This window comes from Oryza brachyantha, chromosome 2 (genome assembly GCF_000231095.2).
Source record: "Oryza brachyantha chromosome 2, ObraRS2, whole genome shotgun sequence".
Classification (NCBI taxonomy): domain Eukaryota; kingdom Viridiplantae; phylum Streptophyta; class Magnoliopsida; order Poales; family Poaceae; genus Oryza; species Oryza brachyantha.
In genome coordinates this window covers 17,059,020-17,078,986 of record NC_023164.2, presented here as the reverse complement: position 1 = coordinate 17,078,986, position 19,967 = coordinate 17,059,020, and the positions used below count along the sequence as shown (strand labels likewise).

At 38.6% G+C, this 19,967-nt stretch overlaps 2 protein-coding genes and 1 non-coding gene across 3 annotated transcripts; 2 read left to right on the top strand and 1 right to left on the bottom strand.

Annotated features, from left to right (window-relative positions):
* The first annotated feature begins 14,192 nt into the window (after window positions 1–14,192).
* On the top strand, window positions 14,193–15,052 carry LOC102719182 (FCS-Like Zinc finger 15-like). Its single transcript, XM_015833166.2, has 2 exons — window positions 14,193–14,541; window positions 14,665–15,052. Exons 1-2 carry the CDS (start codon window positions 14,327–14,329, stop codon window positions 14,846–14,848), a joined length of 399 nt encoding a protein of 132 aa, XP_015688652.2. The 5' UTR covers window positions 14,193–14,326; the 3' UTR covers window positions 14,849–15,052.
* Window positions 15,053–15,896: 844 nt separating this feature from the next.
* On the bottom strand, window positions 15,897–16,093 carry LOC121053672. Its single transcript, XR_005811217.1, has one exon. It is a non-coding gene; the product is annotated as a U2 spliceosomal RNA (small nuclear RNA).
* Window positions 16,094–16,396: 303 nt separating this feature from the next.
* On the top strand, window positions 16,397–18,961 carry LOC102713796. Its single transcript, XM_006647380.3, has 4 exons — window positions 16,397–16,553; window positions 17,071–17,429; window positions 17,800–18,134; window positions 18,443–18,961. The coding sequence occupies exons 1-4, from the start codon at window positions 16,454–16,456 to the stop codon at window positions 18,537–18,539; spliced, it is 891 nt and encodes a 296-aa protein (XP_006647443.1). The 5' UTR covers window positions 16,397–16,453; the 3' UTR covers window positions 18,540–18,961.
* Window positions 18,962–19,967: the final 1,006 nt, after the last annotated feature.

The window sequence follows — 19,967 nt, the reverse complement described above, 5'->3', positions numbered from 1 at the left end:
TGGAAGGGCTTGCTTTCTGTGGTGGCCCAGCTCGGGCTGAGATGAACGTGTGGTGGCTTGGAATGAGTGGTGGAAGGGGATACGAGCAAGATTCCTGCCTAATCCATAACCTGGGGTTGCAACTACTTGACTGTTTTCAGTCTGCGTGACTATCAGGGCCACCCTCCCCTTCGTCGCCTTTTTAAAGATCGAAATGTTGTCCGTTTCTGTTGTTTTGATTCTCCAGTGCAAATGTTTAGCATGACATTAACATCTTGCGGCGGTTTATTATGAAAGGCTTCTAAAGGTATTTGGTGTGTGGTTCTGAAACGGATGCGCTTCCATCTTGCAGAAGATTAAGTAGATGAAACCAGCAACATGTGAAGTTCTCCTGTTAGATTTACTGTTCTTATGACAGACGAACATACAGCCAGACAGCCAATGGGTTGTTAATCCAATAGTTATCACTACATTTTCAAGATATTCCATGGCCAGAAATATACATCCAGTAGTTATTACTTACATTATCAAGATTTTCCATGGACAGAATTATAACTATTTATTTGCAGAAGAATCTGCTGTGCTATCTGACTTTTCATGGATATCAAGGTAGGCTTACTTCCTCTTTGTTCATCTAATAAACGTTTAACAAGTGAGATCAGTTGTGGTCCAGAAAGAATCATATTGTTGGGGTGTTGTCTCAACTGCTGGCAAGCTTGTGGTTTGCTTCGTGTTTTTCCTTTTTCTGTTCCCGTTTGGCAGTAGCGATTGGAGCTGCCGTTGGCCAAGGACCACAGAGCAGAAAAGCAACTTGTGTGCTCCATGCCGGATGTTGCTGAGGAGAAGAATCATCGGTGTCCTTGTCCCTGTATCAGGTATGGAATACTTGATCTTGTCTTCTACGCACACTAGAAGAGATTGGCCTCCGATTGATCGCTAGGGAAATCTAGTTTAATATGTGGAATGGAAGTGGTGATATTAAATTTGTGATGAAAATATCACAAACGTGGCCGCCCTTTCAGTTCCAGTAAAAGTTTAGTTTAGGATTTTATCGGTGATTTCTCTCTCATTCCCCCCAGAGTCGAGCCATTTATTGTTTTATACTAAGTCCGTTTCAAAATATAAACATTTCTATTTTTAAATTTTATAACACAATATAAGTATTTTTACACTAATTCATATGATTTCAATAATTCCAATAACTACAAAGCCAATTAGATGCTTACAGATAGAATCTAATCAATTCAAAAAATAACCATTGAAAGTGACTAAAAGAGAATCTTCTAACATCTCCTTAGTCCATAATAAATAACCTAGGAGAGTCCCATTTTAATGAGAAAATGAGCTAACCCTTATGAGACACAATTAACTATGAAAAATTGGGCAAAAACCATCACTACAACGAACTCTCGAGTAGCCAACCAATAAACGACCATGAAAATTGGACATCCAAGTTTAACATTGAGCAAATGTTGTTCACCACAAGATCTGCAAAACCAAGTACTCGCTTTCATATTATAAGACTTTCTAGACTTGCCTAGTTTTATTTGTGTGCTAATGAATCTAGACATATATGAAATGGAGGGAGTAGCAAGCTAGAAGATCTAACAAAGACTCTCACACATTGGTAAAGATGCGATGTTATCGTCATCACATCATCATCCACATGATCGGGTGACTGCTGCTACACTAGGGAACGTCAGGATTAGGAAGACCTTGTAGACCGAAAAGCTTGCTACCCTACATTGGAGCGAAGCATGATTGATGAGGTCCAACTTGGGTCATCGTTGTTGAGTTCACAACCATGCAACAACTCTGACTTCTCTATAGGACAACGACCAAACCTAGCCTGTAACCAAGCATAGTTTTGATTTATTGTTGTCAAGTTCGTCAACCTTGATGCAACAACTCCGACTTCCCAAAGGCCACCATTAGGACTCAAAGTAGGGTAGAACTAGGAATTGCCACATATTTTCTCAAACATGCCTTAAGAATACAATGCTAGCTTGCGCTACAATCGCTAGCCCAAGAATTGGGCTAGGTTTGCACCTGAAAAATCCAAACACAATAGGATCAGGACACCCAAACAAACACCTCCAAGGAGGTAATGGTGTCCACATGCGTCACCGTGTAGACTTTCGACTTGGTCTCCCTTTACCTACCTTTTTAGCAGTTTGACCATTAATATTGCACACGCTTCAAGCCCATCACAACACGCCGAGTTGACCTTGTCTCATGCTTCGTAACCACTATACCTCCAATAACAAAGTCACCATCACCACCAATTGAGCCATGACAACCATCAGATCTTGGAGTGGATGGCATAGATTTGGTAGGCCATCACCCCAAGCCATTCTTTCCTCATCAAACAATCAAGCAAAACTTCCACTGCCACCGTCGTTACCCGCAGGTTGGTTCTCCACATGGGTCTTTGATGAGGCAATCGTTGTTGACTAGGGAAAGTCCCTACTTCCATTGTAGTCCACAGGACACGTCATAGTTGCTACCTGTAAGCCGAGAAGGAAATGCACTGATGTCATCTACGAATGTTGCTTGTAGAAAAAGTAGGACTATTATCGCCGCCGCGATCGACATGGTGAGAGGAGTTTGTTGACACCATCATTCGTAGGTCGTCACCACTGTTCGCAAGCTAAGAGGGAAGCCCTCATCACCCTGCCATCGTTTGTATGCCAGGTGAGCCTCTTATCTATCACTACAATAGAATCTAGGAGCAACCCCAAATCTGGTGACTACTCGTCGAGGAGCCATGAAGATGTGATGTTGCAGAGATGTTCTACAATTGGCTTGAGTGGCGATGAGGAGGAGGGGATTGACACCCATGAAAGAGCGACTCTTGACTAAAAGCCAAACGATATATTTGCAACCGAAAAATAATTTACAAATAAAACTTTTATATACATGTTTATAGCGACTTAAAAGCCAAGGTTAAAAAATAAACTACAATTAAAACATCAAAATTAACTTTAAATTTAAGATTAAAAATTTAAATTTTAGCTTATAATCATAAGCAAAATCCAAATGATGGAGTTGTATTTTTGCAATGGGCATACTTAGAACAAACTCAGCAGATCATCTATCCTAAAAATAGATGTGAGAAAAAAAAGGTTTCAACAGATTATATATCCCATCATACAAAAATAGAACATCATCCATATAAAAAGAGAAACTCTAAATATAAATGTTTTCTCTCCTCCCTCCATATCTCAACATTCAATCACAAGAGAAGACATAAGAGAGTGTTGTTGTAAAATATTAAATAAAATATATATAGATAATGTAATATGGATTCTATTTGAGTGATAACTGATATGAATAGAAAATCAATTTTGGATAATCATCAAATGACAATATGAATGATAAAATTTGAATGAGTGGTCGGAAATGCTTTGTCTATGCATGCACACTGGGACGATGAAAACGGTCAAAATCACTATCGTTTTATTATTATTATTATTATTTGGGAAACGGTCGAAACCGATTGGGCCGTTGGCCATTACTAACACCTTGCCATGCATGCTCTGATGAACCTAAAGGGCTGCAAATCTGAGTGTGTGCTGCAGTCTCAAAAGCCAGCCCATTAGCCGGCTAAAATGGAATTATTATGTACTGTGCCAAACAAAACGATAGAAATGGCATGAAATCAATAAAAACATACAGTACAACAAGAAAACAAACTAACGGAAGTACTTTCAGCAGAATGGATCGGTGCAGGACAATTGCCCTATTTTATAACTAGAATTATACAACATGCCAATGAAATTTATACATTCATTATACTAGATTTACACCCACTTACGCCGTAAATATCACTATTTTAGAGTGTAAATATTGCTATAATTCCAAATGAGTATGAACCGGTTCTCCAATTGAACAAGAACAAGTCATACAGCTTGCTCGGCCCCTACCCTTTTGGCCCACGATATCACCGTCAAGCTTCAGACCTCTCCACCTTCTACCCTGCCTGATGCCGCCGGCCGGCCGGCCGCCATCGCAGCGCCGACCATCCTCGGCCTCTCGCTCGTCGCCTCACACCTCCTCGTGCATGCCGCCGTCGATCTCCCCGGCCTTGCTGCTCCAGATCCATGACAACTCCCCCTTCTCGCTTCCTTCGCTGCCGCCGATTGCATGCAGCCCCGGCAGCGGTGGTGTCAACTTCCGTCATCTTCAACGTTGGGTCCCAAAGGCCCAAGAGGCCCGTCGTCACCAGCGTCTCATCAACAGCACCACGACACCATGCGTCTCATCTTTTCTTTTTTTTCTTAGACTTATTAGCTAAAATTTATATTTTTAACCTAAAATTAAGAGTAGTTGTTATAGTTTTTCTTATTGTAGTTTATTTTATAAACTTTTAGGTCATAAAAATATGTATATATATTTTTTCACAAATTACTTTTTTGTTGTCGTCGGCGCTGCCCCCATTGGTTGCTTATTTTCTTTAGTTTTATAGTAAGTGGGGTTTGTCCCATTTTTGTTACTACTTATGTTTTAAATTAGTATATGTGTCCTTTAAATTTATTCCAATAATTAGGCTATGCCCAGAAATGCGTGCTTTTCATTATCTTAGAGAAAACATTTCATTTATCGTTAGTGGAGATAGCAGTAGACTCCAGTTCTTTCTGCATTACTCTGGTGGATTTGTTTAGCTTCTGTTACGAACAGATAGTATTCTTGTTCCGAATTACTCCAGATAGCAGTAGGAGTCATCTAAGAACAGAAGCTATATTGTTTTGTTTGTCCAGCCTGATGGTTTATTCGACTGCCATCGACGTGCCTCCTTCATCTGATGTTTACACCAAGGAAGCTGAGTTACAGGAGGACATCGTTCAGGCTGATCTGATTTCAAAGCTGTGATGTGCTGCTGCTTTCTGCTGTTGTGTGGTGTTTTTCCTAGTGTACTCTTGACTTACGATTACTTTGCTGAGGCTCTCGTGCTGAGCGAATGTATGATTGATTTGCTCTTATAATTCAGTATCTCCGCTGAGCGTTTATAAACTTGTAATGAATCAAAGCTGGCTCAGATTTGGTGTTAAATAATGGGATGAACTAGGCAACCTGACTGGGCATTTTCTTGCTAGTGGACTGGCAACCTGACTGGGCATTTCTCTTAGGTGACCAGTCGACAAACCATGCATCTAGCTACATGTTCCCAAATATGTAATTCTTGACAAATATCAGCTAAATTCTTACCCTGAAATAAAAGAACAGAAAAACAATGAATGGCAAGTTGTTGTTATTTATCCAGTTTTTATTAGTGTAAACAAAGTTTGCATAAGATGCTTGAACACTGCGTCTTCATTTGTGCTTGATTCTTAAGTGCAATCGTCAATACAACTTCTACCGTTGTATCCACTGTGTTTGGTTCTAAAGATTTATTCCTCCGTTACGTATTATAAGACTTTTTGGTATTAACTAGATTTATATGTATGCTAATAAATCTAAACATATATACAAAACATATATGTGTGATACATGAATGGCTCTAGGTAAACTTTAAAAGTCTTATAATATAAAATATAGAGAATATGTGCATACGCCATAAACAGAACTAGTTAAAGCACGATAGTAGTTCATGGTGGTGGCTAATCATGGCCGATCTGCTAGAGGATTGCAAGGCTTTTTAGCATAAAGAAGGTATAAAGTAGTATCGCCCATGGAAATATGGCTGAGATTGCCTATTGGGTCAAGCATTACAATTGGGGGCAGCAGAAATAGGACATTAAGATGCCTTTTGTTCAGAATCCGGTACAATCTACACAGAAATATCCTTAAGTGGCGATCCATCACCGTTAGTGGTGAACTGCTTATTGCTAGTGGCTTTTAGGTACTTGCAGATTATCAAGATATGAATCTTTTCAATTGGATTGGCCTGTTCGATCACCCTAGGCTAGCTAGCTATTGCTGTGACTAAATGAAAGCTATCATCATCATCATCATGCTCAATGAAGAATACATTTACTCTAATTCAGTCGCCTTCTGACTGATTGTCCTTGATTTTCTCTGGCTTAGCTTTTTTTTCGAATATAGTATATCTCATTTGAATTGTTCTTTTCCTTTCTTTTGCTTTATCCTTCCGTGTGCTGCATTCCCTCACAAGAGCAGAAGGCTACTAGTATTACTCTATTCCAATTGGGGTAGACCAGGTACGTGGCGTGTGCTTCCACCAAGGTGCCATGCACCATAGAAGCTTCTCATCATTTCTGATTTTCTCTGCACTCTGCCTAGGAAATCATATACTTACCTTTCCATGACACTATTAAAGTATTAAATATAAACTACCCTATACTCTGAACTATTTCGTGAGACGAATCTATTAAGCCTAATTAGTCTATGATTAGAATATGATGGTATAGTAAATATTTGCTAATCGTTGATTAATTAGGCTTACAAATTTGTCTAATAAAATAGTCTTTATTTATATAATTAGTTTTGTTATCAGCCTATATTTAATACTTCTAACTAACATCCAAACATCCGATGTGACGAGAACTTTAAAAAAAAGCCGACTCAAAAATGTTACTTCATGTCCTTAAATGTAAGAGGTTGTATTATTATTATTATTTATGGAGATTAACGAATTGAATGGAATAAAATAAGGTGGTTGTGGTTGACTGGTTGGTGAGATGAGAAACTAAGCGAATAATTTCTAAATCTTATAACTGGTTGAGATAAAAGTTGGCAGAGATGTTATATTCCGCGATAAATTTCAAACGCTAAAAGTCATTGTGCTTTAGGATAGAGGGAGTACCAAATTAACACGGATCCTCTTATATACATAGTAATCTCAGTGAATTTCAAATTGTTTAGCCAAACCGTGTACACTGATAAATTTTCTTAAACAAAAGTAGCCGTTAACCACTAGTTGCGTCTGGCTCGAACCGGAATTCAACAAACGCTTCCCGATGCTTGCACCCATAGTACAATCCAGGCCGCTCCACACAGGCAACCAGATAGTCAATAAGGGTCTCTTTAAATAAAGGAATAGAAAAATAGAAAAATAGAAAAAATATAGGACTCTGTCAGAAATATAGGTGTAAAACAGATGATTGCAAAATACAGAAAAAATATATGAATGACCGTTTGATCGGACCACATGAAAAACACAGGAATTTAAGGAGAGATATAGACTCAAAGGATTTTTTTCCATGAGGTTCAATCTCTTGTTAAATTTTCTCCAAAACTTGTATAGGAAGATGCATTCCATAGAAATTTTATAGGGTTCATTCCTTTGATTCAAATGGTTTTGTAAGAAAAATTACTATATGAATAAAATCCTCTAAAATTCCTATGAAATTTAGGGCCCCTTTGAATCACAGGAATAGAAAAAATGGAGGAATAGGAAAAACATAGGATTCTGATAGAAATGTAAGTGTAAAATAGAGGATTTCAAAACACAAAAAAGTATGAATGATCATTTGATTAGACCACAGGAAAAACACAGAAATTTGAGGAGAGATAAAGGCACAAAGGATTTTTTCCATAAGGTTTACCTCTTGCTAAATTTCCTCCAAAACTTGTATGGGAAGAGGAATTCCATAGGAATTTCATAGGATTTTATAGGATTCATTCTTTTGATTCAAAAAATTCCTATATGAATAAAATCCTCTAGAATTCATATAAATTTCCTTTGAATCAAAGGGGGCCTAAGGGTGTGTTTGGTTAGTGGTCAGGTGGGATAAGATATGACTATTCATATTTTTAGGAATATGGTGTTCCAAATTTATTTTTGGTTAGATGGATGGGACGATCCAATGTTTTGTTTGTTTGGAGAGATGAGGACGGATGTGATGAGCATATTTAATTGCTAATAAATAGTAAATTAATTAATCAACATAAATATTATCCTAATTTGTACAAATTAACGATAAAATATATCTATCATCACTAATTTAAACTTGTTAATTACTAATTAATAACAAAACACAATAAATATCACTAAATAATCACTAATGAACATCGTTAGTGAAGGTGGATGAGCTCATCCAGTTAATTTGACCGGATACACCCATCCAACATCTTTATGGAATATTCCTCTCCTAGGCCACCCTATCCAGCTTCGCCCACGAACCAAACACATCGAAAAACTAAGCGACCATCTCCTATCCACCATCTCCCATCCAGAAAAGTCCATGGTACAAGCCAGGCCGCTCCACACAGGTAACCAGATAGTCAATAAGCTCTTGTGCTGTTCAGATTCCGCGACTCAGCTCAAGCACTCTCCAGGGAGATGGAGAGATTTCAGGTACTCCAGAGCAGGGATGTTACAAGCATAGTGAAAAAAAACTAGACCTACGGTTGAACCGAAAAAACCAAAACCAACATCCTCAACGGCTCGGTTACGCTCAAAGACTGCCCTCACAATTGACCTAGGTTGACCCGATAAAAAACCGGTGCTTTTTAGTGAACCGGCCAATTTTTAAAAAATCAAACTGTTTTCTAATTTGTCTTAATAAGCATTATAAATTTGTTAGTTACCCTACTCTAATTATTTTTTTAATGTTGTAACCATATAATAATATATATTAGTTTATTTATACCTAATTTACTATTTTTTATAGTTGTATTAAAAAAATAATATAAATTAGATATAATATTAATAAATAACACCGGTTTAACCGGTGAATTGATGGCCAGAGCGGATCAACCTTGGTCCGTTTTTTTTTACTATGTTCCGAGGCCAACAGATCGCCGAAACAGGCTCGAGAAAGAGAAGCACAACACAAAGCTGAGAACTGCTTTTGTGATGTGATGCATTTTCTTCTTTGTAATGTAGTGCTGCACAGCTGCACCCGGTGCGAAACAAAGACACGCCAATTGGCTCCAACCGAGGGCCCAAGATTTTCCTTTGGTTGTGTTCCCCAAATGACATGCTCAAAAAATTGTTTGCCACTGCTTATGTCCTAAAATATAACTATTTTAAAATCAATACAAATATTTTAAACTTTAACTATTAATAATAAAAAAGATCAAAAAAGTTTGATCATGTAAAAATAATGTTAGATTTATTATTAAATAAACTATAAAAGAGCAATGTTACGACACTTTTTACTTGTAGCAGTAGTAGCGTAGTACTATATATTTTTTATAACTATATTAAATATTTCTTCCAAACTTTGGTAAGGTATTTATCTATTTTAAAATGATATAAGACACACAATTTTATCACGGAGTTATATATTTTAGTTCTAATTTTACCCTTATAGAATTTTTACTATACATACTAGCGTTGTAATATAATAAAATCAGATGTGTTAGATCCAAAGCAATGGACGACTCACAATCATTCAAGGGTATCTTAAAAAAAAATCCCCATAAAAATCTGCAATCGTTTTGCTTAAAATAACTTATGTTCATAGATAATATTGATCAAACTAGAACCTCGAAGACTATGTCAAAATTTTGGGTTGGAGGGAATATTTTCATGTTCTTCTGAATCGTAATGGGGGCACTTAAGGTCCATATTTATTTGTGTCATGGAGTATATTTAATTGGATGTTTTTAATTGAGACTGCTACTGCAACATCTTTTCCTGAGTACAATTTACATCAAATGGAAATAAAATACAAGTTGTTGCACTGTAAGTACTCTGAAATTACACTGTTAGTGTTCTTGGGGACGTTGTGTTGAAAAAGACTGAAAAAGATGATACTACATCTACAGCCGGGTGATTGTTAGTTCTGGGAGAAAAATGGAACCATTCAACATTTGTTCAGTGATTGGGCCACTGGCTGGACTTATCTGGAGTGCTGTCAGTTGTCCATCCAATTTGAAAAACCAGTGTGTAACATGCAACATTTTGGTTAAGAAATGAAAGATCTGATGGTGGTTGGTGTGGTTGATATAATATGGGCCATTTGGAAAATAAGAACAGTTCTTGTTTTAATACACTCTCTCCATTTTTCTCAATAAATAACGTGGTGGACTTTTGGTCATACATTTCACTATTTATCTTATTAAAAAAATTATATAATTATCGTTTACTTTTACCGTGGCTCAATTCATTATAAAATGTACTTTAGACATAACTTATATTTTTACATATTAAAAAATTAATAAGGCAAATAGTCAAACATAAGTAAAAAGTTAGGATCTATATGTAGTAGAACTTGACGTAGTATGTGTTGTCATTGGATCGATTATTGGGCTGTGTTATAGACATCGGAGGAAAGGCCAACCAATTGTACGATGATGTTGAAAAGGGCGGGCTTTTAGGCGAAAACATAACTGTTTTCGTAGTTTTGTGAAGTTTTTGGTAAAACCCACTCAAAGCTGTGAAGAGAGAGTTCTCGAACATTTCGTTCTTACACATTTGCCAAGAAATCATCTACGATGATTCTTCCCTGCGTGTACGGACCGGACTATTAACATGCGTGTGGATAATGTTAAGCTTTCACCTTTTTTTTTCTTTTTCCAACAAATATTTTGTATTTAAGGGTAGGTTGTTATACCAATTTTTTCTCTTCAGGCTGGTTATAAAAAAATTACCGAAGGATAAATAGTAGCTAATCTAGTGACAGGTTCTTACGGAATCGTGACACAGAGCCGACATAATTCAGTGGGTCCTAGCTCTAATAGCCCCCAATGAATGAAAGGAACCAGTAGCTGTTATTTTCGTAAAAGTTGGGGGAAGCATAGCGTCATCGATGCTACAGTGACACATCACCCCATAATTTTGTCTCGTAATGACTCTTTTTCCTCAGACACGTCCAATCGATAAGAGGTATTTGCCTCTCAGAAACGAAAAGGAGTTGATAAGAAGTGTCAAGTGAATGCTCCATCTGCCCAAAAAAAATTAATTCTTCGGTTTTCGTGTTCAATATTTGACCATCCGTCTTATTTGAAAAAATTTTATAAAATTAGAAAAAAATTAATCACACGTATTACGTACTATTTATGATTTATCGTCTAATAAAAATAAAAATATCAATCGCAAAAAAATTTAAATAAAACGAAGAGTCAAAAATTATAGGTAAAAAGTGAAAAATTGGTTTATTTTAGGACGGAGGGAGTAGGTGCACATAGCTGGTAGCAAAGTGGCACTACCTATGTTTCATAATAATTTTACATCCAAACCATCCGTCTTATTTAAACAAATAGTATAAAAATTAAAAAAATAGTCACGTATAAAGTACTATTTATGTTTTATCATTTAGTAATAACAAAAATATTAATCGTAAAAAGTTCAATTAGGACGAAGAGTTGAAACATTATATCTAAAACCTGAAAAATAAACTTAATATGAGACGGAAGTAATACACAACTTCTGCCTTGGAGCAGCTAGCAGAAGAAAAAACATTAATTACATGGTGCGATTTACGGATCTAGATAACTAAGGACTTCGGATAGGCAATTTTCATAGGAACTGAGGTATAGTTTTTATTAAAATATTTATAGAATTTATCAAGCAATTGCAATATGAGTTTTCAGATAAAGTTAGGAGTCGTCAATCATAAGGGTGGTAGGGTAATGCTAGTAACATCAAGTTATGACTAATGTATGAAGAGTTATATTACTTGAGCTTACTTGTTGGAGTTGTGGTCTGTGGTGAGTATCGTGGCTGGTGGAGTTGAGTGTTGAGAATGGTTGTAATGTCTTTATGTTTATAATTTAGATTAGTTGCATTTGAGAGTTTGTTGTCACTGTTGTTTTCGTTTAGATTAACTATACACTAAGGGTCTAGCCTTGTTTTTTAACGCTAACAACATCGATGATGAATTGCGTTCTTTTTAACTTTTAGGTAAAAAAATAAAAGATTATACGATTCTTATTATAGCTATTTAATAGTGTAAACGATATAATTAGCTACTATAAACTTAAAATTCTATTTTATATAAGTAAGATGATAAACTTATATATAAAAATATTTTTAAAAAAATATATTGTATAGCAGTTTAAAAGACGTGCACATAAAATCTTAAAAAATTAAGAGTAAAGAACGAAAGTTTGGTTCGAAGAAGATAGCAAGGGTAAAGTTTCATTTTTCTTTGTCGAAGAACTGAACTCTCCACCGAGTACAAAATTATCATGACATTCTGCCTCCAAACAAACCCCAAAACTTGTAGCTAGAGCAGCTCGTTTGATGGCAATGGAGCAACCTGATCAACTCCTATGGCAAAGTGCCAGGAGGTGGCAACACAGCCAAAAAAGGCCGAGAGGGCTACACAGAACAGAGGGCCGGGCAGCCAATGGGCAGAGAGGCATGGGTGACAGCGCCACGTAGGACAAGCTGACAAACAAACGGCGATGACCTATCCGTACGTATCTTGCTTTCAGCGGGCTGGAGGTCACTACCTCCTGCACCTGCATCCTCCGACCGCTCTGCGCCCACCCGACTCCGTAGCCCCATCTGTGTGCTGTCCTGCTGCTCTTTGTCCCCCACTATTTTCTTCAGACCACTCGTAATAAAGATATATTCTTTTTTTTCTTATCTAGATTTATTCATAAATCAATGTCTATGGTTTATATATGTGTATTTATTAGCATCCAAGTAAACTAGATGAGGTTAGAAAATTATATAATTTGAAACGGAGAAAGTTAGTATGCAAGAGCTTTTGTGTGGACTTTTTTTATTTGTTAGTGCATAGTAGTATGTTGTTAGCAATTTATGTTATAGGAGAACTTAACGGTTGAAAGTAGTAGACTTGTTTTTTTTTAAAAAAAGTATGCCTTAGTTTACATTGCAGGAACTCCATCCTAAAATATAAGAAATTATGACTATGTATTTATGAAGTAATAAAAATTTATCGGGTAGGATACAAAAGGCTTCACACTTCAAATTATCTTTTCTAAAACAGCATGTACTGAGCACTTTGCTCAAAATTTGTTACTTAATAATATGATTTGAGGTTCAATGAACCTTAATCAAAAGATACCAAAAGAGTACAGCAATATACCTTAGAGTACTGATGTGTTGTAGCACTCGTACTACTCCTACATATCACCCAAATAGAAACAAAGAGCACCAAACGACAAAACAAAATAGTCAGAACCGATGACCGTCGGTCGTGGTAGGGATACCCCGAACGAGGAACCAACAACAGAGGCCACAGCACATGCGGGCACAGTGGATCTGTACGCAGCAAGCGACAAAGGAGTCCTCTCGGGTACACGTGGAGGGAGGAGAGTAAAAGGAGCCAGCCTTGCCTGGGCCAACTGTGCAGGTTGATGGGCTCATCCCTGCCCATTGAAGCATCTTTTCTTCCAAATCAGCAGTCACGCACTCATGCTCATGCTCCAATGAAGAATGCCCAAACACTGCCAAAATGCTTCAGCAATTGGGGAGTAATTAAGTGAGCATTGAGTCAATGGACTCCACTGTGGAGAAAAAGAGTGGTGCTTACTTGCCTATACTCAATATTATCTTGAAGTGGAGCTCATGATCAACCAGAGTGATCTAAATCTAATCTTGTAAAAAAGACTAAAATGTTGGCTAGAGGTTGAGCATGGCAAATTTGATTGACATGCTACTGGCAAGATTGGGGACATAAATGAGATGGGACTTGGCCACCAAATTTAGGTGCACAAGGCAGATTGCTTCTTTTAATTTACCTAATTAATTGCTATATATATATATATATATATATATATATATAACATTGTTTAACCTCAATTTGATTTATGTGTACTTAACAAATCATCTAATTTGATTTACTAAAGCAAATCTTGGTGACGCGTCGGACAACCCTTAATAAAGACCATGCACATGTTCCAATTTCAACTACAACAGTACTTTTTCTATCAACTTATTTAATTCGATCTCCTGAAACAAATTATAATAGTGCGAGAGAAACCTTTAATAGAGAGCTTACATTTCAGTCCGATTTTAACTTCAACAATCTCTCTCCTATAAATATAGATTGTCGCTAGCTATAGAATTTATCATACCATCAGTCTTACTCATAAAATATTTAGCTATAGATATATAGTAGAACATTAATATCCGACTCATTTCTCTCTTAATTTGGTGGACCCTATGCTATTGCCGCTACAAATTTATAGTCATTCTTTTTCCTCTCTTCTCATTTTTTTAAATCTAAGTCTCACTTAAGTTATCTTACTGTACTCGCTCTAACGTCACTTTGTTTTTTTTTTCACTCAATGTTCAAAATATAAACCTTTGTGAGTGGTATCCCACCATCCCAATCAAAACCGGTCTCCTTAAACTGCTCCATGAGCCCAGCCCACACACCCTTCCTCCTTTATAAGCAGCACCACCCCTCGCTGGGGAGAAAAAAATTCCCAAAAAACAAAACAAGAGCATAGGAGAGCACAAAGAACACAGAGTTTAACAGCAGAGAAATCAAAGGGGGTTAGTGTGCACACTCCTTCCATGGCCGGCCTGAGTGTCCTTCTTGAGACGACGCACAAGAACCGCTCCAGCAGCACGAAGCATCCCCAGGTCATCAGCAAGGCTACCCTCCATAGCCACCCCAAGATCTCCTCCACCTCTCCGTCGGCGGCGGCGGCGACGACGAGCTCCTTCTTGCAGCGCTGCTTCCTCTGCCGCAAGGAGCTCGCCGGAGACAAGGACATCTACATGTACAGGTCCGTGTGCATGGTGGTCAGCCATGGCAAAGCAAAGCTCCCATGTCTCTGTTGGTGGGTTGCAATGTTATGTTTGCAGAGGTGGTTTGCTCATGGTGCATAGTATCTTGGTGGTGGTTGCAGAGGGGACAGAGCGTTCTGCAGCGTGGATTGCCGGTGCAGGCAGATCTTCATGGACGAGGACGCCGCCGCCGCCGCCGCCGCGGGTGGCGCATCCACCGTGCGCGCCGGCCGGCGGCGGGCCACCGTGCCGCGCGAACAAACCGGCGGCCGCGCGTGCGCCGGCGCCGGCGGCTTCGCGTACTGATCGGAACCACCGCCAGCTGCAAGGGAAGAAAAAAAAAAAACGTACGCAACGTAGATTATCATCATTAACCAAAAAGGCGCAAGAGATTAAGCACAACAAGATCGAGATGTGCTTGATTAATCACTCGTTAATGGAAATGTACTTGTTGATTAATTCTTTTTGTTTCTCTTATTATTATTATTATTTATCATTTGGTTTGGGGTTTTCAAATCGAGTACGTGGCAGCTCATCAGCGTGGGACCCACGTACGCGTGCATATCTACATACGTGTCTGCAAAATAAGCGGGATAAGATGGTCCAAGACTTGGACAGTTGGACCCCCTCCTCTTGAAGCGGATCGGGACCCCGAGTAATCAGCGGCGCCTAATCCCTCGTTACAAACGGCTCGCTTCTCTGCTCTGAACATTTTAGGTTCTGCGAGAGAGAGCAATTACGGGCTATGGTTGAGGTGGACAAAAGAAAAAATAAAGAGCACAATTGCGGCCCGTTTGATGTGTGATCTACTACTCTGTGTGACGTGTTCGACGTGGAGTACAAAAACAGCCGGGTTTCATGGACGAAACGGTTTGGTTTCTTCGGATACAATACAGGCTTGAGACGTGTGTGCCGTTTTGAGGGGATTATATTGTTTGGTTTGTTATGGCTTTATTTTAAGCTTTTATTGTTCTTTTTCGGTTGTGAAGTTCGTAATAATGGTTTGGTCAAGAAGATCCAAAACGTCAAGTGTTCCTCTTCTTTCTTTGTGCTGCCTCCCCCCGCCGTAGTCCCCAACTCGAAAATGGATTAATCAACCACAGAAAACAAATGGCCGTCGTGCATAATTTTAACACTTCAATCTTTGCCGGCATGATGTTGAACTTGTACCGATCCAAAGTGATAATTCAGTCCAGTTGCCAAAACATAATTCAGTACATTTGCGAAGGATCTTTGCGTCTGTGACTACAAACATGCATAGGAGTCCCAGCTGACATGAAATCAACGTAACATTATAGGCAAACATTCCATTCTACACAAACCCTGACATGAAAATGTTTAAACTTCGATTTGGTTGGGGTGCGCCAGGCCCAAGCAGTAGGGCAACGCTAGGTAGACACACGAGTACCCCAGTAGCAAGCTACTGTTGCGAGTCCTCCCCCATAAAAAATAAATTTAATATCAAAGTAGGCGCATGGCCTACATATCAGATATTAAACTGATAAGAACAGATACTACACTTGATCTTAGCCAAAAGGCCGAGAAAGGTATGAGTTACAACGTTGCACTGCCCGTCCTCTTATACCCGCCTCGTCCACCTCCTCCGCTCTCGCCTGGCGAGGTGGTACTAAACCCGCGCGCTCAAAACAGCATCTCGGCGTCTCTCTTATGGGTCTTTTTGTTGAGACGACCAGCCCACTAAACTTCTCCAGGCCCAGCAACGGCGCCCACGGCGGCCGGGTCTGCACGAATCGCGACGCGAGATCGAACGGGCGTGGTGGCTCGAGAGGTGTGGCACGGGGGGCTTGGTTGACTTGTCCGGTCCGGATCGACGAGTGAACCGCTGAATCTTGTTTTTTTTTTCCCCACCCTGACTCCGAAGCGCGCCGGCCGGCTGGCCGCGGGCCGCCGATGAGCCCCACCGTGGCGTCGCGTGCGGCCCCTGCTCTCGTACTCCTCCTCCTCGTCCTCGCACCGCTGCTTCTCATCTGCTCGCCGGTCGCGTTAGCTGGTACGGACAATCGCCTGCCCCCCGCGTGCCCGTCTTCTGATCTCGTGCTGCTCTTTGCTTAGTTTATCTGTAGATTTTTGTTGGCCGCTAGCTGTCTGCACTTGTTACTGGATGGTTCTTGGGGCCCTCGAATGGATCCCTGATGCATTCTGTGCTTGGTCGGTGGAATCAGTCCCTGTGGACGCGTAGATTGAGTTCGGTGGGTGGAGTGGTGGATTTAGGATTTAGTTCGGAATTTTGCTTGCATCGTCTGAAGTTAGTAGTCAGTACCAGCCTTCACTAGGTAATATCAGTTTCTTCAAATCGAATTTAGTTATGAGCAGGATGAGCATTGACATTTAGCCACTTGAGTAAAAGCAGTACTTTTGTTATGAACATTGTGGCTTGAAATCAAATGAATAGTTTATGTCAATGAACTGAGGCGTGTATGTTTAATTCTCATGCTTGAACCTCCGGTAAATGAGAATCATATGGTAGTCATACGTGACTAAAAAATCATTATGGGTTGGCGTCGCAGGAGAACAGAAAGGTGTGTGTATTTCACCTGGTGGACGGTTCCCTGCCTTCTCATCTGAAGGAAAACCTCCTGGAAGAGCAGCAAAGGGGCGCAGAGACCTGGCACTATGTAGAATATTCCGGCAGAAAACATGTTGTGATGTGTCTCAGACATTTTCTGCCCTGCTCTCAGTGAGAAAACTCGCATCAACTGGGGAAGGCAGCCAAGAATGCCTTCATTTGTGGGAATTGCTCGAGTGTTCAGTTTGTGATCCACGGGTGGGTGTTAGGCCTGGACCTCCTGTTATATGTGCATCATTCTGTGACATGGTTTTCAAAGCTTGCTCAGAGGCATACTTTGCTATTGATGTCAAATCACAGGTAAAAGGCTTCTGTTTAACCTATGTCTAATCAAAATTTTCTGACTATGTTAATGTGGTACTTTACAAGGAAAGTTGTAGTTGCCAAATTATACAAATCATTCCATTCATAGTCTGTTTTTTCTTTTGTGGGGATTTCATAGTCTGATCCAGAATTATAGATTATATATTAGGGGAAACCTGATCATATATTAAACAGTATGTAATCTTGTTTCCACCAATACATATACCATGGGCAGTTAGAAATTCAAGTTGTTGCATGTTAATTGCCTCTTACTTTCTTATAGCTACAGTGGCTGTGCATCTGCTTTCTTGTCATACTTTTATTGGACTTCGCAGTTAAGTTCTGATATGCCTTCTTGCTTTATCAGGCATTGTCTCCTTGTGGTTTAGGTGACATCCTTTGTGGTAAAGCACATAAATGGGTCTCTAATGGCACAGAGCTATGTCACTCTGCTGGCTTCTCTGTGCAAGCTTCGGAGATCAACTCCGGTGGAGTGGATGACACTTTTTGCTATGGCGGGAAAGCAAGTTTTGATTCCATCTCTAGTTCATGGGCATCTTCAAAAGAGCGTCCATCATTAAGTGATGTGGTCTCTTGGAATCTTGAAGATTTTCGCAGATGGGCAAGAGAAATGCCTGCTATTGAAAGAGTTCCATGGGCAATTGGTGGAATGGTTCTTACAGTAGGCCTTATGTTTATCAGGTTTTTATATTAAACATTCTTTTCTTCCATATTCTATATCACATGGATAGGAACAAATAGTGTGATTGGTTGGAACTTGATACAATATCTGAACAATTGGTTCTTTTATTGCCTGTTTTGAACCTGAACATTCTTGTGAAAGATCAGGCAAAGGCTTTAGATTATGTCCTTTTGTTCATGTAAAAACTTGCAATTTTTCTTCCTTGGCTCTCTAGCATAATGTGACTACACATTGACACATATGATCCTTTTTCCCCTTTCAGATGCTTGTGTTATTACTAAAACTAACTTTTTTATATTTTGTGCAGTAAAAGGAAGAGCTACAGTCGTCACCAAAAGCAAGCTGTTATTGCTCGCAATGTGAGAAAGCTGGAATCAAGAGTTAGGCCACAGCAACTTAGGTGAATTTAGGAATGCATAGGTAGCTGTAGAATTACCAATGGAGGGTCTCTTAGATTCTATTTCCACCACTTTGTGATTCTTATATTCCAATCAGCAATGAACAATAGATTGCCGTAGAAGTCCTCTACACTGGTGGTCGGATACATGGATGGCGTCACTGGTTACATCCTCCTCTTGTCATCCTTGCGTAAAAGAGGAGCAGAAGAGATCATAATTATCATTTAGGTTCTTTCTGCAGTCTCGCTACATGTACGATCCAATCGTACGACTTGTGTACGACTGTAACCATTGATTAGATAAAAAAGGTCAGGTGAGTGTCACTATAGCCGTTGGATGGTTGAGTCGTACGCATAGCAATTTTCTTCTTTCTGTATGTAGGATTATAGATTTGCTTGAACATCTGTATATAGTTTTGGAATGGTAACTTCAGAGGATTTCTGCACATATTTTTTACTGCCCTTGCCATCTGGTTGTTATTGACTCGGTAACTCTGCATTCTGTTTATTTCAATTGACACAAGCTAAAGCACTCGTTCAAATATTTAAGCCATGCTTTTGCTCCAGTCAGTCCTAAACGAACTTGCAAACATAGGGAGGACAATAGGTTCCATGTTCTGATTCATGTAGGAACTTCTTTATATATACATATGCATTCTCTTTTTATTGATACATGAATGAATTCAAAATTTAGATTCCATCATATATTTCTAGAATATAATATAAAAAGCTGATTTTTTTTTCTTTAGCAGCTGCTCATTCCTCAATGCATATGTTCTTCCTTTTTCCGTAGAAGCTCATTCAACAAAACGAGAACAGCAGTTGTTCCCCCCGTAGAGAAAAATACCAGAGTTGCTGTAGCTTTGCTCCACTTTAATATCCAATAATGATTAGGGGGTCATTTTCACTTTTTCAAGAAAAAATAAATGACATATTTGCAAACAGAAAATAATTTATGAATAAAATTTTTATATATGTTTTCATAACAATTTGAAAATTAAGACTGAAAAATAAACCACAATGAAAAAAATCTCAAAATCAACTCCAAATTTAAGATTAAAAATTTAAATTTTGGCTTTAGGGCATATGCAAAAGCCAAAATATGAGAGTGCAAGAATGCTTAAAAGGTACTTCTCCGTTTCATAACATAAGATGTTTAACTTTTTTCTTACAATGTTTGATCATTTGTTTTAATTAAAAAATTATGAAAATATTATTTATTTTGCTTGTGACTTACTTTATTATCAGAAGAACTTTAAACACGACTTGTCATTTTTTATATTTATAGTAAATTTTGAATAAAACGAATAATCAAACGTTATAACCAAAATAGTTAAATATCTTACATTATAAAATACATTATAAAACAGAGATAAAACAGAGATAGTACATGAGTAATGCTCCTGCACTACAACAGTAAGAACAAAAATCCATG